At 43.4% G+C, this 19,223-nt stretch overlaps 1 protein-coding gene across 17 annotated transcripts in view; it reads left to right on the forward strand.

Annotated features, from left to right (window-relative positions):
- The window catches only part of LOC109896765 (non-muscle caldesmon), a 55,886-nt gene extending 36,859 nt beyond the window's left edge, over nucleotides 1-19,027 (forward strand). For 9 of the 17 annotated variants that reach the window (XM_031831916.1, XM_020491103.2, XM_020491099.2 and 6 more), the window contains 8 exons: nucleotides 678-818; nucleotides 2,626-2,669; nucleotides 2,787-2,862; nucleotides 5,437-5,571; nucleotides 5,769-5,861; nucleotides 10,751-10,819; nucleotides 14,241-14,277; nucleotides 17,069-19,027. In XM_031831916.1, coding sequence (XP_031687776.1) covers nucleotides 678-818; nucleotides 2,626-2,669; nucleotides 2,787-2,862; nucleotides 5,437-5,571; nucleotides 5,769-5,861; nucleotides 10,751-10,819; nucleotides 14,241-14,277; nucleotides 17,069-17,088 — 615 coding nt within the window. In that variant the 3' untranslated portion in view covers nucleotides 17,089-19,027. Of the gene's footprint in view, nucleotides 1-677; nucleotides 819-2,625; nucleotides 2,670-2,786; nucleotides 2,863-5,436; nucleotides 5,572-5,768; nucleotides 5,862-10,750; nucleotides 10,820-12,323; nucleotides 12,390-14,240; nucleotides 14,278-17,068 lie in introns of all 17 variants that reach the window. The other 8 variants (XR_004211001.1, XR_004211002.1, XR_004211004.1 and 5 more) reach the window with 3 other exon arrangements.
- Nucleotides 19,028-19,223: the final 196 nt, after the last annotated feature.

Raw genomic sequence — 19,223 nt, forward strand, 5'->3', positions numbered from 1 at the left:
ATCTTACTATATACTGCATCCTTATCGGCGCACTCCTATTTGAATCCCAATAATAATTCCTTTATAGGCCATCATTCTTCGTCCCCTGCTATATGACCTCACCTTAACATATCTACGCTATGATAGTCAGTCCATAATTTGCATGTACATACTTGCACTTGACACCGCGCAATCACCTAGTTTGTCTTATGCAGACAGGTTTTTCTGGTTCCATCTCAAATGGCACCGTATAAAGTGGACTCATTTTGATCAGGGCTACGGCTCTGGTCAAACGTTGTGCACTATATAGGGAATAGGATGCCGTTTCAGACACGAAGTCTGTCATTTCCCGACAGGTCTCTGTGCTGTGCTTGGCTTTGAACATGGGGTCGTCTCATGTTGTGGTGCATAAGAGGCTGTTTTGTGTCAGGGTAGGTGAAGCCTGGATATAGGTGGACATCAAATAGAAGCCTGGATATAGGTGGACATCAAATAGAAGCCTGGATATAGGTGGACATCAATATACAGACTGTAATACAATACAATAAACTGTAAAGAAGCAGTTTCTTCTTTTCGTTCAACTTAGAGGAGTATACCTGTGCTTAGTTATTGTTTGCCTGCGTACATTCTTGGTCGTGCGTGCATGCGTGTGTGACCGCTTGATAACTGAGAGTTCTGCTGTGTTCCACATCTCTCAGGAGGAAAAGAGGAGGATGAAGGAAGAGATAGAAAGGAGAAGGGCGGAGGCGGCCGAGAAGAGACAGCAGATGGGGTTGGAGACTGTCGACGCAGAGGCCAAACCCTTCAAATGCTTCAGTCCCAGAGGATCCTCCCTCAAGGTCAGTCGAAAACTTTTGACCTTTGACCTCTGTCACCTCCATCTATGATGTCTGTCTATGACCAGGTTCGAATACTATCACATAGCTTTAACCTATTCAGCCCTTTCATAAATCTAGCAAGTCCTCTGTAGGGATCCAAAAGCTACTCCAGATGTAACAGTTGGCTCCCATATAGTAGCTTGTACTTCTTAGTCTTTTTCATGGCATAATCTCTACCTTATTCTCATTCACCTCATTGTAGGTAACAGGACCGTTTTACTGGGAACGTTATGGCGTCATTGTTGTTGACAATAAGTGTCTCTGTTCTGTTGTCTTCTGTCTGTGTGTGTTTGTCTGTTGTCTTGCTACTGCGTTAAAGGCATGGAAACTTGAAACGCCACAACATATCACTTTAAAGATAATATTTGTCATGGAGTAGTGTGTTCAATCATCTTATGTGAATAAACGCTCCAGTGTTGCTGAAATAAACTCCCATGCAGTGAATGTCCTTGGGGGTTTTCACTTTTCTGCCAGTGGAGAAAATTGAATTACTCCAAGTTTAGCAAATATCCATCTCACAGGCTGGGTACACTGAAACCTGCCCTGAAATAGTCTTGCTTTGTGTGTTAGTGTTTTTTTTTAAGGTAATAATCTAATTCCATTTGTTGTTGTTTGTGGTCTGGTCTGTTGGTGAATGTTAACATCCTTCCATTCCTCTCCACAGCTTTACTTTGTCATCATGTTCCCTGTAGGTACAGCTGATGGTAGAAGTTGCCCACATGTTACAGATCTAGGATCAGATTACCCTTCCCCATATCTTAACCTGAACCATTAGGAGGGAGGAACGTAAAACCAGACCCTAGATCAGTGTCTATGGGCAACGTTGAGGTTCTACTCATTCAAGTGTCTGTGTTAACATTATTAACAACATTTCCTGTAGTTCCAGTGTAACGTAAACACATGAGTACACGCTCAGATCCTCTTGCACTGATCCAGAGTAGTTACATTAGGATACAACGTTCCACAAGCTGCAAATGGGAGTCAACACAGTTAGCTAGATAAAGAGAGCTGCTCCCTTCAAAAACGTCAGACTCGGAGGATGCAGGAAACCGATTAGGTTAATAGGATTAGTGTACCCGCGTTGGAATGGTGCTGCTGCAGCTTGAGAATAGGGTATTTCCTGTCAAGAGGAGTATTTTAGGAACACCCGCATTTCGGTAGCAGAGCCGAGCTAGAGACCAAGCAGGGTCCTTTTTTATTTCATTTTTTAGAGGGAGCAGGGATGGATGGTTGTTCTTTTCATTTCAGGATCGCTTTCCCCCCTCTTAGCCCTGTTGTCGTATATCATAAACAGCAGTCGGAGCGAGGTTCCCACAGCGCGGGGCCTGAAAAAGGCCTGTGCTTCTCTGCTCTCTGCTTTTCCTGGCTGGGTGACAGTAGCTGTAGCTAGTGCTGTGGAGAACAGAACAGTCAGTCACATTGTGTCTTGCTGGACTAGGAAAAGCCCAGTCTAAACAAGGATGTAATGAGTCTGGTAAAAAAGAAAGAAGGGAAAGGTAGAACAGGAGAAAGGAGGAGAGGGTGCTGTTGGGTTTGGATGGAGTGTGTGATGTGGGAGTGCTATGTGTATATTTGGTAGGGGTTGTTTTCGTGTGTGTGTGTGTGTGTGTGTGTGTGTGTGTGTGTGTGTGTGTGTGTGTGTGTGTGTGTGTGTGTGTGTGTGTGTGTGTGTGTGTGTGTGTGCGTGTGTGTGTGTGTGTGTGTGTGCGTGTGTGTGCGGCTACTGCCTAATAAATGGTTGATGCATAATTCACTGATCTCTCTACAGATTGGTGAAAGGGCAGAGTTTCTGAGCAAGTCGGCACAGAAAAGGTGAACAGTCGTTTCCATTAATTGTTTGAATCACAACTGGTGCTCTCAGTGTGAAGTCATACAGTTCAGTAATAAAATGACCCTTTGGCTAATTCTGTTGTTGTATGTTCTGAGCAGCACGGTGAAGTCAACTCACTCTCCTGTCGTCTCTAAGATTGACAACAGACTGGAGCAGTACACCTCTGTTGCCCAGGTCAGAGGTTACACATCAACACAAATCACCTGATTGGTACAGTTACCAATGAGCCCTATGAGAACAAAATGTTGAAAAGATGTAGAAAAATTATATTTTTTTGTTGAAAAAAATGTGAAATTACATCTTGTGTGGGATTGTATAACTGTTACCATTGTTGATTATCATATCTAGAACATACAGTATATCTCAATACTGCTCTGAATCTGAAAGCTACAGTACATGCTTTAGATAATTGTAATGATACTATACTACAATAATTTTGATTTATAAGCCAAGAGAGTTTGTATCTATATTCTTCGTAGCTGTCTATTTACCACCACAAACCGATGCTGGCACTAAGACCGCACTCAATGAGCTGTATAAGCTCATAAGCAAACAGGAAAACGCTCAACCAGAGGCGGCGCTCCTAGTGGCCAGGGACTTTAATGCAGGGAAACTTAAATCCATTTTACCTCATTTCTACCAGCATGTTAAATGTGCAACCAGAGGGGAAAAACTCGAGACCACCTTTACTCCAAACACAGAGATGCATACAAAGCTCTCCCTCAACCTCCATTTGGCAAATTTGACCATAATTCTATCCTCCTGTTTCCTACTTACAAGCAAATACTAAAGCAGGAAGCACCAGTGACTCGGTCAATAAAGAAGTGGTCAGATGATGCAGATGCTAAGCTACAGGACTGTTTTGCTAGCACAGACTGGAATATGTTCCGGGATTCTTCCGATGACATCAGTCACTGGCTTCATCAATAAGTGTATCAATGACATCATCCCCACAGTGACTGTACGTACATACCCCAACCAGACGCCATGGATTACAGGCAACATCCGCACTGAGCTTAAGGGTAGAGCTGCCGCTTTCAAGGAGCAGGACTCTAACCCGGAAGCTTATAAGAAATCCTGCTATGCCCTCTGACAAACCATCAAACAGGCAAAGCGTCAATACAGGACTAAGATAGCATCGTACTACACCAGCTCTGACACTCGTCTGATGTGGCAGGGCTTGCAAACTATTACAAAATACAAAGGGAAGCACAGCCGAGAGCTGCCCAGTGACACGAGCCTACCAGACAAGCTAAATTACTTTTTTGCTCGCTTCGAGGCAAGTAACACTGAAACATGCATGAGAGAATCTGTGTGATCACGCTCTCCGTAGCCGATGTGAGTAAGACCTTTAAACAGGTCAAAATTCACAAGGCTGCAGGGCCAGGCGGATTACCAGGATGTGTACTGCGAGTATGCGCTGACCAACTGGCAAGTGTCTTCACTGACATTTTTTCAACCTCTTCCTGTCTGAGTCTAATACCAACATATTTCATGCAGACCACCATAGTCCCTGTGCCCAAGAACACTAAGGTAACCTGCCTAAATGTCTACCGACCCGTAGCAAAGCCAACACCATCATTACATTTGCCGATGACACAACAGTGGTAGGCCTGATCACCGACAACGATGAGACAGCCTATAGCGAGGATGTCAGAGACCTGGCCGTGTGGTGCCAGAATAACAACCACTCCCTCAACGTGATCAAGACAAAGGAGGTGATCAAGACAAAGGAGATGATTGTGGACTACAGGAAAAGGAGAACCGAGCACTCCCTCATTCTCATCGACAGGGCTGTAGTGGAGCAGGTTGAGAGCTTCAAGTTCCTTGGTATCCACATCACCAACAAACTATCATGGTCCAAACACACCAAGACAGTCGTGAAGAGGGCACACAAAGCCTATTCCCCCTCAGGAGACTGAAAAGATTTGGCATGGGTCCTCAGATCCACAAAAAGTTATACAGCTGCACCATCGAGAGTATGGTTGCATCACTGCCTGGTATGTTAGCTGCTCGGCTTCCGACAGCAAGGCACTACAGAGATAAGTGCGTACTGCCCAGTACGTCACTGGGGCCAAGCTTCCTGCCATCCAGGACCTCTATACCAGGCAGTGTCATAGGAAGGCCCTAAAAATTGCCAAAGACTCCAGCAATTCTAGTCATAAACTGTACTCTCCACTTCTCGAATGGCAAGCGGTACCGGAGTGCCAAGTCTAGGTCTAAAAGGCTTCTTAGCAACCTCTACCCCCAAGCCATAAGACTCCTGAACAGCTAATCAAATGGCTACCCAGACTATTTACTTTGTCCCCCCCTCTTTTACTCTGCTGCTACTCTCTGTGTATTATTACCTCAATTACCTCGACTAACCTTTGCCCCCTCACATTGATTGACTCTGTACCGGTACCCCCTGTATATAGCCATACTACTGTTATTTTACTGCTGCTCTTTAATTATTTGTTACTTTTATTTGCTATTTTTTACTTAACACTTATTTTTCTTAAAACGGCATTGTTGGTTAAGGGCTTGTAAGTACGCATTTCACTGTAAAGTGAAATTGCATTTGTCACAAACACAATTTGATTTGATTTGTATGGCTCCTTCCTCACGGCCATTTTAAACAAGTCACAAAAAGAATTCCAGATACGAAAACGCAATAAGACATTTCTCTTCTCTCCTTTGCCGACACCGATCATTCCCCACTCTGAATCCAACACTAACATAGTCTCCCATTCCCTTCTCCCTATACAGAACAAGGATATGCGGTCCCCACGCTCCGGTGCCGTGGACCTGCCCATGGTGACAGATGGGATACGCAACATTAAGAGCATGTGGGAGAAAGGCAGCGTGTTCAACTCGCCCGGGGGCGGCGGGGGCACGTACAAGGTGGGGACCGGGAAACAACCTCGAATCTGGAACTCCATTTGGGAGCGGTTTGGGAGGAAGTAGGGAGCAAAGGGGGGGGGCAGGGACTCGTTTCACTGCCACTTCCTGTTCATCCTCGATGACGACCAGCCCAGGGGCGTTCTGCTGGAGTTGCACTTTGCCCATGTCTTTTTTTCTGTTCCCTCCTCTACACACAGGAAGCAGCTGGGATGAAGATAGGTGTGGCGGGCCGCATCAACGACTGGCTGAATAAAACCCCCGAGAGCAAAACGCCGGGAGGAAGGCCCGCGGTAGGTCGTCTCCACGACAACCACTTACTCTACAGTGTGTTTGTCCTCTTTGCACCTCTTTATCTAATCCTATATTTATCCTTTATTCAGATGAACAACGTCTTTTTCGAGGGAGACAGCGAACAGACACTCATTATGAAACATAGTGTATGTGCGGTCTCAACTCAGTGTTGCTCCTGCACTTGAGCTGTAGTGTAAGCAAGCATTCATCAGACCAGAGACTTAAGCTCATTTAATGATGATGGATAGGGCTTTCCGTGAACTAGCCCGAGTGTAAAAAACATTAAGGACGCCTGCTCTTTCCATGACATAGACTAACCAGGTGAATCCAGGTGAAATATACGATCCCTTATTGATGTTAAATCCACTTCAATCAGTGTAGATGAAGGTTAAAGAAGGATTGTAAGTCTTGAGACGTGGATTATGTATGTGCGCCATTCAGAAGGTGAATGGGAACGACAAAAGATTGAAGTGCCTTTGAACGGGGTATGGTAGTAGGTAGGTGCCAGGCGCACCGGTTTGAATGTGTCAAGAACTGCAACGATGCTGGGTTTTTCACCTCAACAGTTTCTTGTGTGTCTCAAGAATAGTCCACCACTCAAAGGACATCCAGCCAACTTGACACAACTGTGGGAAGAGTTGGAGTCAACATGGGCCAGCATCCATGTGGAATGCTTTCGACACCTTGTAGAGTCTATTCCCCGATGAATTGAGGCTGTTCTGAAGGCAAAGGGGGGGTGGTGTTGCAACTCAATATTAGGAAGGTGCACTTAATGTTTTGTACACTCAGTGTATACAGTATTTTCTAATAGTTTTGAGAAGTGCTGTAAGCTACCATGTATTTTTGTACTTGTATTAATAATTGCCTGCAAATATTGGTGCGGTAGTAAGATGATGTGCCCTGTTGGGAGAAATAGTCTAGCGTCACCTAGTGAATTTGAAATATCACTCATATTAAAAGAAAAATAGCAAAGTGGATGAGCTGTTGAGTTATATTCAAAATCAAATCAAATGTATTTATATAGCCCTTCTTACATCAGCTGATATCTCAAAGTGCTGTACAGAAACTCCGATGATACCCCCGGACAGGGCCAAACAGGAAGGATATAACCCCACCCACTTTGCCAAAGCACAGCCCCACACCACTAGAGGGATATCTTCAACCACCAACTTACCATCCTGAGACAAGGCTGAGTACAGTTACAGTGCCTTGCGAAAGTATTCGGCCCCCTTGAACTTTGCGACCTTTTGCCACATTTCAGGCTTCATGAAGTGGAACGACATTTATTGGATATTTCAAACTTTTTTAACAAATCAAAAACTGAAAAAATTATTCAGCCCCCTTAATAAGTTAATACTTTGTAGCGCCACCTTTTGCTGCGATTACAGCTGTAAGTCGCTTGGGGTATGTCTCTATCAGTTTTGCACATCGAGAGACTGACATTTTTTCCCATTCCTCCTTGCAAAACAGCTCGAGCTCAGTGAGGTTGGATGGAGAGCATTTGTGAACAGCAGTTTTCAGTTCTTTCCACAGATTCTCGATTGGATTCAGGTCTGGACTTTGACTTGGCCATTCTTGACTTGAATTCTTTGACTTGGCCATATGTTTATTTTTGAACCATTCCATTGTAGATTTTGCTTTATGTTTTGGATCATTGTCTTGTTGGAAGATAAATCTCCGTCCCAGTCTCAGGTCTTTTGCAGACTCCATCAGGTTTTCTTACAGAATGGTCCTGTATTTGGCTCCATCCATCTTCCCATCAATTTTAACCATCTTCCCTGTCCCTGCTGAAGAAAAGCAGGCCCAAACCATGATGCTGCCACCACCATGTTTGACAGTGGGGATGGTGTGTTCAGGGTGATGAGCTGTGTTGCTTTTACGCCAAACATAACGTTTTGCATTTTTGCCAAAAAGTTCAATTTTGGTTTCATCTGACCAGAGCACCTTCTTCCACATGTTTGGTGTGTCTCCCAGGTGGCTTGTGGCAAACTTTAAACAACACTTTTTATGGATATCTTTAAGAAATGGCTTTCTTCTTGCCACTCTTCCATAAAGGCCAGATTTGTGCAATATACGACTGATTGTTGTCCTATGGACAGAGTCTCCCACCTCAGCTCTAGATCTCTGCAGTTCATCCAGAGTGATCATGGGCCTCTTGGCTGCATCTCTGATCAGTCTTCTCCTTGTATGAGCTGAAAGTTTAGAGGGACGGCCAGGTCTTGGTAGATTTGCAGTGGTCTAATACTCCTTCCATTTCAATATTATCGCTTGCACAGTGCTCCTTGGGATGTTTAAAGCTTGGGAAATCTTTTTGTATCCAAATCCGGCTTCAAACTTCTTCACAACAGTATCTCGGACCTGTCTGGTGTGTTCCTTGTTCTTCATGATGCTCTCTGCACTTTTAACGGACCTCTGAGACTATCACAGTGCAGGTGCATTTATACGGAGACTTGATTACACACAGGTGGATTGTATTTATCATCATTAGTCATTTAGGTCAACATTGGATCATTCAGAGATCCTCACTGAACTTCTAGAGAGAGTTTGCTGCACTGAAAGTAAAGGGGCTGAATAATTTTGCACGCCCAATTTTTCAGTTTTTGATTTGTTAAAAAACTTTGAAATATCCAATAAATGTCGTTCCACTTCATGATTGTGTCCCACTTGTTGTTGATTCTTCACAAAAAAATACAGTTTTATATCTTTATGTTTGAAGCCTGAAATGTGGCAAAAGGTCGCAAAGTTCAAGGGGGCCGAATACTTTCGCAAGGCACTGTATAACCATGAAGTCATGAAGGAAAAACACATAGCACATAACCACAGTCATTTATTTGTGTTGTAAAAAGTACATATCACATATTATCGGAGTATGTATTAGTTTAGTATGAAATGTGGCATGGTTCCTACCATGGATCACATGCTGGTTATCAGAAGGACTTGGGGCTTTAGTCAGACAGGCTGCTTCCCATGCTGGGCTGCATGGGATGCATTCCAACATACCAGTGCTTCATCTCAAATGGCACCCTATTCCCTGCACTACTTTTGACCAGGGCCCATATGCCATATTTATCCCTGTACTTACCCAACAGGCTCAGACTTTCTGTTTCCATCTACGTGGACCGGCACCCGCGTCTCACTCAGCCATGGCTATGGTGGACCTGCTCTAATTTGGAGCCAAGGCCCCTGGGTACTTTTCAGCTGACCGTTACGTAACAATTGTAAACGGTGAACTTTAACACCTTCTCACAAAGCAACAGTCTTGATTCTGCCCGCCACAAGTCTTTAGTCACAAGTCTTTAGGCGGCAGGTAGCCGAGTGGTTAACAGCATTGGACCAGTAACCAAAATGTTGCTGGTTTGAATCCCTGAGCTGACTTGGTGAAAAAAAATCTGTTGATGTCGCCTTGAACAAGGCACTTAACCCTAACTCTTCCTGTAATTTGCTCTGGATAAGAGTGTCTGCTAAATGACCGAAATGTCGTGTCACACTGATGGAAACACAATAATGCAAGAGCTGACATTACCATAGAACTTCAAAACTCTGGGGCTCCCGAGTGGCGCAGCGGTCTAAGGCACTGCATCTCAGTGCTAGAGGCATCACTACAGACCCTGGTTTGATCCCGGGCTGTATCACAACTGGCTGTGATCGGGAGTTCCATAGGGCCGGAGCACAATTGGCCCAGCGCCGTCCGGGTTAGGGGAGGGTTTGGCCCGGGGTAGGGCGTCATTGTAGAATAGAAATTTGTTCTTAACTGACTTGCCTAGTTAAACAAAGGTTAAGTTAAAAAAAAAAATCTAAACACTGGTGGCCCACTGGTTTGGGTTAAGTCTCGATGGAAAAGCACTTCTAGAGTACTCCATAGGGATCTGTTCAAAAGTAGTGCATGGAATAGGGGTGCCATTCTGGACGCAGCCCAGTCCTTTAATCTCTGTAGTAATCTCCTGGACCATAATTTAAACTTCAGACGTGTTTATTTTAAGACGTTCATGCTACACCCAGACCTGTTTTCAAATAGGCGCAAAGTGTGAGGGCAGCACTAGAATGCAAACGTACATACAGTAGCCACTGCCATAACCTCTGTCGGAATCATAGATCAAGGCGGCGTAGTGATACACCATGTGGCCGCTAGAGGGCCGTTGCCATGGTGACATGGTGTTGAGAAGAAGTGGTGCAGAAGGCCCGGGCATTGTGAGTGGTTTGGTGTGGCTGGTTATACGGTCGGTAACATGATACCTACTGCCAACCTTTGATGTGTAGCTTTTTAACCAGCTAAGAACCCCTGTGAGTTTTACATGGACATTAAAAGTGACTTTCACTTAAATAATTGACATAAAAGACTTGATTGATGAGTCATGATCGCTCTCCGATATAGATTCTGATATGGGTGACTGACTTGCTCTCTGGGAATGTTTGGTCTGGTCTGCCTCTGCCTCTGCCTGCTGACAAATGATGTCTTGAAATGACTGCAACATCTGTCTCCCTCTTGTGGTTAAAAGGAGCATAACAGAATTGCATTTCTGAAATATTCTTTACTGACTGTCGCTCTTCTGTCTTCTTTCCTTTAGAAGCTTCTTCCATTCTTCAATCTGAAGTGACTGTTTCTCCTTTCCTCTCCTAGCTCAGCACCTCTCTGGGGTAATCCTTCTCTTTGTCATCCCTCCTTCTTTCTGCTGGACTTCTCTTTCTGCCTCTTCTCCCATCCCTTTTCTCAGCACCTCAGGTATTACAACCCAATTGTTGACGCACTTCTGTTTCCTCAACTAAAATACTGCAGCCATTGTTGGAATTGTGTGTCTTGAATGTGAGTTGACGAGGACTACAGACACTGATGCAAGCCCCCCCCCCCTCTCTCTCTCCCTTTTTCCATCCCTCCTTTCTCTCTCTGCAGGACCTAAAGCCAGGAGATGTGACCAACAAGAGAAGTCTGTGGGAAAACAAGGGCTCCTCCCCAGCCAAGGTAACCTGAACCACCTGAACTCTTCATAGTACACACACACACATACACTCTTGTAAAACAAATGTATTATCTAGAACCTAAAAGGGTTCTCCAGCTGTCCCCATAGGATAACCCTTTGAAGAACCCTTTTTGATTCCAGGGAGAACCTATTTGGTTCCAGATAGAACCTTTTTGAGTTCCATGTAGAACCCTTTTCACAAAGGGTTTCCTATGGGGACAGCCAAAGAACTCTTTTGGAACCCTTTTTGTTTTGAAGAGTTCATGTACATAAACACACACACCTGAAAACACACCTGAGTTTAGACCATGGCTAATGCCATGAAGAATGTACACTGAACAAAAATATTAATGCAACATGTAAAGTGTTGGTCCTATGTTTCATGAGCAGAAATAAAAGATCCCAGAAATCTTCCATAAACAACAAAAAGCTTATTTCTCTCAAATTTTGTGCACAAATTTGTTTGCATCCCTGCTAGTGAGCATTTCTCATTTGCTGAGATAATCCATCCACCTGACAGATGTGGCATATCAAGAAACTGATTAAACAGCATTATCATTACACAGGTGCCCCTTGTGTTGGGGACAATAAAAGGCCACTAAAATGTGCAGTTTTGTAACACAACACAATGCCACAGATGTCTCAAGTTTTGAGAGAGGGTGCATTTGGAATGCTGACTGCAGGAATGCCCACCAGAGCTGTTACTAGATAATGTAATGCTCATTCTCTACCATAAGCCGCCACCAATGTCATTTTAGAGAATTTGGCAGTACTTCCAACTGTCATCACAACCGCAGACCACGTGTATGGCATCGTGTGGGTGAGCAGTTTGCTGATGCAACTTTGTGAACAGAGTGCCCATGGTGGCGGGGGGTTATGGTATGGGCAGGAATAAGCTACTACTGCATTTTATGAATGGGAATTTGAATGCACACAAATACCGTGACGAGATCCTGAGGTATCTGTGACCAACAGATGCATATCTGTATTCCCAGTCATGTGAAATCCATAGATTAGAGCCTAATTTATTTATTTCAATTCACTGATTTCTTCATATGAAGTGTAACTCTGTAAAATCTTTGAAATTCTTGCATGTTGCGTTTATATTTTTGTTAGTATAGTTACAGATGTCAAAACTGAGCAAAAATCCAAAAAATTACTGGAATTTGTACCATCATCCTTTCTCACACAGCTGTGTCCCAAGTGGTACCCTACTCCCTACACAGAACACTTATTTTAAAAAAGAAAATAATTTACTACAGCCGTATGAGCCTTGGTCTAAAGTAGTGTGCTACATAGGGAGTAGGGTTTCAATTAGGACACATATACAGTAAACTCTACAGTACATTCACATGTCACACAACAACAGTACACTTAAAAGTATACCTGGGGAGTGTTTTGAGGCCTTGTAGTATTCATCTGTTAGTTAATAATATCATATGATGTACATTTGCCAGCTAGGGGGATAACAACGGCTTTGTTGCTTTGTCTTGTTTCTGTTTGAAGAGCTCTGAAGAAGAGCTCTCTTAGCTAGTTGACTTCACCGTTAACTAGTCTGGAAACCCTGGAGAGGTAATGATGTTTTAAAGATGTCAACTTCACTGCACTAATATTATCACTGGAATGACCTCAGTCTACTATGATGTCAGGTCTTCTTCTCTTTTATTGGTAATAATTCGCTCTGGCCTGGTCCCAGATCTGTTTGTAGCAATGACCATAGGAGTTGGAAAGGCAGCACAAGAAGATCTGGAACCAGGAAAGCTGCACTGTAAATAGAAGTCAATGTTAAGGGCCATGTATTGTGCTATTGAAATATATAAACTTGGTGGTTCGATCCCTGAATGCTGATTGGCTGACAGCCGTGGTATATCAGACCGTATATCACGGGTATGACAAAACATGTATTTTTACTGCTCTAATTGCGTTGGTAACCAGTTTATAATATCAATAAGGCAACTCGGGGTTTGTGGTATATGGCCAATATACCACGGCTAAGGGCTGTATCCAAGCACTCCGCGTTGCGTCGTACTTAAGAACAGCCCTTAGCCGTGGTATATTGGCCATATACCACACCCCCCATGCCTTATTGCTTAAATATACTATAGTATGGGTAATTAGTGCCTCAAGTGCCTTTCACAAAATGGCTGTTCTATATTGTTTTCCATCCTTTAATTTCCCCTCTTAGACACAACAGCACCCACTCTTCCTGTATAGTCCTTTCTACTCTACTGTATATTTAAGTTCATGTTGTTGTAGAGGTACACTTCATTTTACACATAATACATACACTTGGCCTTGCTAGCAGAACCAATCCTTGCTACTGTATGTGTGGTTCCTTTTAACCACATCCTGAACAGGCAGTTGAAAGGACAGCTATTTCCAACCTCTACTGTGACCCTCACAATACAGGACCCCATGGCGCTCCAACGACCACAGTGTTGGCCACAACCCCACCAAGTGGCCTCCGCTATTTACTAGGATGATATTTCACCGATAAAAGACACAATAATTATATTTATTTATGGAATGGCTCTAAATTTGGCCCCTGGAGCAGAGAGGCTTGTGAAATAGGCCCTGGCATGCCTTGCTCTGCTGTCTCCCTATAGCGGAACACACAGACAGAGTACAGCAGCCTGCCAGCAGTGCAGTCTAATGCTGTGGCGAGCCACATAGAGCTGGAGGGGCACTAGACTACTGGTTAGTGCTGACGTAAACCAGGCGTGGCGCAGGGGAAGGTAGCGGGCTAGCGGTTATGAGCTGTGTTATTAACTAACCACAAATTGTGGTGATGTCAGGGGAGCTGTATGGGGGGATAGGGGACGTAGGAGCCTGATGGGCTTGGGATGAGTTCATGGGAGAGGGCGGGATATTAGTGGCAACCTATTCCTTATATAGTGCACTCCTTTTAAGGCTCTGGTCAAAAGTATTGCACCATATAGGGCATAGGATGCCATTTGGGACACAGGCAGGACAGTGTTACAACAGGGAACTATGGGAGACGTCGTCCACGAACCACCGCGACCGGGCTTTGCTGGATAGGCTTCGTGTGGCTGTGTGTTTGGGGATGCGAATGCAGGGTTTGGATGTGTTGGGCAGGATGTGAACCCTGTTCATGTTGTTTCCCCAAATCCCCCGTTTGGCTGGAATAAGCTTCATGGTTCATTACTGTGGCATTTGCACTCTGTCTCAAACCTCTCAACCGAAGGCCCTAAAAATAATGGAAATCCTACTCAATTGAACATCAACCCTTCCTTATTAATGTAGAAGAGGTACATTTGGTCGAACCACGGCCTGAGATCGAAAGGTTCCAGTGCACACAGCTTCTCTCAGGAAATGGCAGCGTTGACTAAATGGACTGTTGAAGTGACTGCTACCTCAGATGACTTTCTCTCTTGACTTATTTCTCCACCTATCTTCTCTCAGGTGACTGGCAGAGGGGAGAATAAATCTGTTGCCAACGGTGAGTCCATTCTCTTACCATTACCAACATAGTTTTAAGCCTTAGGCTGAGGTCAAAGGTGACTGACTGTGTGTGTATCTGTGCCCATCTTGTTTGGGCCTATGCATGTCTTTGTATCTACGTTATTCATAAGTCTGTGCTCTACTGACAATACACACCCAGAGACGGTGAGGTTAAAGGGTTCTGCTCCATCTGAAAAGGGACAGGGAAAGGAGCCTGTTGTAATTTACCGTCGACCATGTGGCCCAGCAGCACCCATAACTCCCATCCTTCCCACCCTGTAACACTATCGCCCCTGGGACCTGGCGTCAGCTGTAAATCATCTGTGTTTGCTGTTTGGCTCTCTGGCGATGGCGTTTTCAGATGCCACTTTCGCATTGTGTTCTATTTCCAAAGTGGCCCGCGCGCCACAACTCCTTTTGTCCCGGTAGAGAGAACTGTTTGACCTTCAGGGATGCCGGGCGTGTCTGTGTAATGTGTCGTTTTTCCAACCCCCCCCCCCGCCCTCAACTCCCCTGCATCAACCCCACTCGCCCCTCTGCTCCTTACTCCGACCTGGATTCTATTGTTGGGGTCGGCCCTTCCAGGCTGTGAACAAATGAACAGCTGTTGGGTTGACACATTACTAGCTCGTGTGGTGGAAGATTATCACGCCATACACCTCATTTTGTCAGGGGCTAGCAGAGGAGAGGCAAACTCAATATAACAAGCTCACTTCACAGTTTAGGCACGGTGTGGCTCCATAGTTAGTGCTTTCTGAAAATCTCGACCCAAGACAATCTGTCTCTCTACTTTAATCCTAAATGTGTTAAAGTAGAGAGAGAGAGACACTTGAAATAGTTACACACATCCAACGTTTCTCGACACACACACACACACACACACCTTGTATTCACCCCCCTCCTCTTTGTTGTCGCTGAGAGAAGGGCAAATGACAACATGACAGGCGTCAGTTATATAAATGTCAGTAGAGACAGGTAGGCAGGCAGGGACCTCACAGGCATCTGACGCCACATTGAGCAGCATGCAACAACCCCAGTCTCATGCAGAAAGGCCTGCTTAACTGTTCTTACTGAAGGCTCTAGTCATACTGCAAAGACTTAACACCAGATCAAGATTGCAACCAAGACAGAGGTCTCTTTAGCTGGCTAAATTTGACTGACTGTGGGTAAAGGCATAATGGTTTTCTCCTGAGGCGAGACATCCTAGATCTCTTTCTAATAGATATGTATGTGTGGGTGGGTGGATGGATGGATGTGTGGATTTAACCCATCTGACATATAGTACCAGTTAAACGTTTGAACACACCTACTCATTCAACTATGAAATAGCACATATGGAATCCTGTAGTAACCAAAAAAGTATTTTATATTTGAGATTCTTCAAAGTAGCCACCCTTTGCCTTGATGACAGCTTTGCACACTCTTGGCATTCTCTCAACCAGCTTCACCTGGAATGCTTTTCCAACAGTCTTGAAGGAGTTCCCATATATGCTGAGCACTTGTTGGCTGCTTTTCCTTCACTCTGCGGTCCAAACCATCTCAATTGGGTTTGGGTCGGGTGATTGTGGAGGCCAGGTCATCTGATGCAGCACTCCATCACTCTCCTTCTTGGTCAAATAGCCCTTACACAGCCTGGAGGTGTGTTGGGTCATTGTCCTGTTGAAAAACATCCCACTAAGAGCAAACCAGATGGGATGGCGTATCGCTGCTGAATGATGTGGTAGCCAAGCTGGTTAAGTGTGCCTTGAATTCAAAATAAATCACTGACCGTGTCACCAGCAAAGCACCCCCACACCATCACACCTCCTCCTCCGTGCTTAACGGTGGGAACCACACATGCGGAGATCATCCGTTCACCTAGTCTGCGTCTCACAAAGATACGGAGGTTGGAACCAAAAATCTCAAATTTGGATTCGTCAGACCAAAGGACAGATTTCCACCAGTCTAATGTCCATTGCTGTGTTTCTTGGACCAAGCAGGTCTCTTCTTTATTTTTGGTGTCCTTTAGTAGTGGTTTCTTTGCAGCAATTCGACCATGAAGGCCTGATTCACGCAGTCTCCTCTGAACAATTGATGTTGAGATGCGTCTGTTACTTGAACTCTTTGAAGCATTTATTTGGGCTGCAATCTGAGGTGCAGTTCACTCTAATGAACGTATCCTCTGCAGCAGAGTTAAATCTGGGTCTTCCCTTCCTGTGGTGGTCCTCATGAGAGCCAGTTTCATCATAGGTTTTTGCAACTTTTCCATATTGACTGACTTTCATGTCTTAAAGTAATGGACTGTCGTTTCTCTTTGCTTATTTGAGCTGTTCTTACCATAATATGGACTTGGTCTTTTACCAAATAGGGCTATCTTCTGTATACCCACCCCTACCTTGTCACAACACAACTGATTGGCTCAAACACATTAAGAAGGATATAAATTCCACAAATTAACTTTGAATTGAAAATGCATTCCAGGTAACTACATCATGAACCTGATTGAGAGAATGCCAAGAGTGTGCTATGCTGTCAAGGCAAAGGGTGGCTATTTTGAAGAATCTCAAATATAAAATATATTTTGATTTGTTTAACAATTATTTTTGCTTACTACATGATTCCATATGTGTTATTTAATAGTTTTGATATCTTCACTATTATTTTACAATGTAGAAAATAGTAAAAATAAAGAGAAATCTTGGAATGAGTAGGTGTGTCCAAACTTTTGACTGGTACTGTAGGTTAGAGGTTAGAGTATTCAACCCTTAGATTTTGACTGTAGCTCTTATCGAGTTGTCTCTGTCCCTCAGCAGGTATGGGACACGAATGATACAACAAGCTTCTTCTGATGGCTGGTGGGGACCAAGACAATCCAAGACTCTTCCTTTTCTATGTATTATACCAAAAAAAATATGACCACCACCCTGAGGGAACCCAAGGAATGGAGAGAAACAGGAGATTCTATTTAATAAGCACTGTACTGAAACGAACAGCCACCAACCATCTCGTCACATGACAGTGTAGTGCCTTTGCACAACGACTTACTATGACTTACTTTCACAACAAACAAACAAAAGAATATGCTGTGAAATTTGGATGTTTTATGATATGGTCATTTGTTTTATATGTTAGAAGCAAAAACTTACAGAAGAGAAAAAACTGAATTGAAATTAGATATATTTCCCATGCGCTCTTCAGTACATGTGTAGTTTGAATATAGTAGAGAAATGCTTTTATGTGAGGTGTCCAGTTCCACAATCATATCCGTGTTCCAAAGAGAGACGTCTACCATCAATGCTCTGTCCATGTCGTCCATCTCACTTCTTTTTTAAATTTATATTTAAAGCAAAGCTTCACACACGGCTATTTTATTCATGTTCACCAGTTCAGGAGAGAGATTATACGGACTCCGTACATTTGACTTATTTCACTTTTTTTTTTTGTCTTACCAATTAGTGCAACAATGGTCTGAGTTAATATGTGTTAGCACATAAGTACACGTCGTTATGAATATTATACTGTATCTTCTATTACAGCTTTATACTCAAGATTTGTTTCGCTTTTGTACTCTAAAATTGAGTGACTACCAACCGACAAGAGGCAATGAAAGGCAGTGCAAGCAACTAAAGGAAAGTTGTATATTAAAACGGCTATTATAACGTTTATTATCCTAGTTTCAATTTATTTATGTTTTTTTTTAAACGTGTTTTGTCATCGGCTGTCTTTGTAGCTTTTGTACTTGCTGTTTGAATCTCTAAATTCACTTTGTTAAACTTTCAAACAACCCATAATTCAGCAGGTGTACTTAAGAGTTACATCCTCATCTTAAGGACTCTCTGACCCACAACATTCCACACCACTAAGCACGCCGCCGGGCTTATTCACATGCATGCTCCAATGGATTCTATTCAGGAGGTTAAGGACCTCAGCTTTGTCAATGAGTTTGTCTGAATATGGCAGGCCAGATACACATTTATATACTATGCCTGTACCATGAGAAGGCGTCGGTTTAAACCGTATGTCACCTTGCCATTTAAGCCCAAATCCGATGTACTAACTATAGGACTCTGAAAGAAGGGAAAGTGCACATTTCGATATTGACAATGACAGAGGATTGAGTCAGTCAAAAGAAGACAGATTTTTGACTCCAGCCAACAATTGCGCTCGACGCTTGTTCTCGGTTTGAGTTTTCCTAAAAGTTCCGTAGTGGTATGTAAGGTCGTGTTTACAGCACAAATCCTTTACATGCAACGGTCTCAAAGCCTTGTTGTTACGTGCACCGAATAAACTGTACCTTGCACGTTGCCAACTCAGTATGACTTCCGCTGTTTCTTTTGGTTTTTATACCGTTTCATTATCGATGTTCTATGTTTCACGTTTCATTCATTCATTTTGCATGACGTGCTTTGATAATATGGGTATTATATAGAGGTTAGCAGGGGCATTGTAAGATTGTTCCGTGTAAACCTTGACAATCACATTCCACGACTCCTTAGAAATACGAGCAATGGAGTCTGACCAAAATATCTAACATTATTTTACATTGCTGTTATTTCATATTTTGGTCATTTGCTTTTTTTTGTCCGTTTTTAAATTGTATTTTATTTTATTTCAAACACCCTCATTTATTGTGTAGAGTTAACTATGCAAGGCACTCTGTCGTTTCAGATACAACTTTGTTATAGTAGTGGGTAGTTTCCTACAAAATGAATGTTATGAAATATTTGTACCGTTGACTCAACAACAGCAATAAAGAGATATAAATTGTTCCAATTTGTCCAATTTATTTTCTCTTTCTAACACTGAACTCACTATATCATTGACTGCTTAGACAGCTTTACCTCTACCTATCTTGGAACTCAGAACCAAATGAATGTTAACAGTCTGTGTGAGTATGACATGACATGACTATAGCCCGATTAGATGAGCCACTGTTAAGACCTTGTTCCTGCTTTAATGGTTGAG

Source organism: Oncorhynchus kisutch, linkage group LG9 (genome assembly GCF_002021735.2).
Source record: "Oncorhynchus kisutch isolate 150728-3 linkage group LG9, Okis_V2, whole genome shotgun sequence".
Taxonomy (NCBI): Eukaryota; Metazoa; Chordata; class Actinopteri; order Salmoniformes; family Salmonidae; genus Oncorhynchus; species Oncorhynchus kisutch.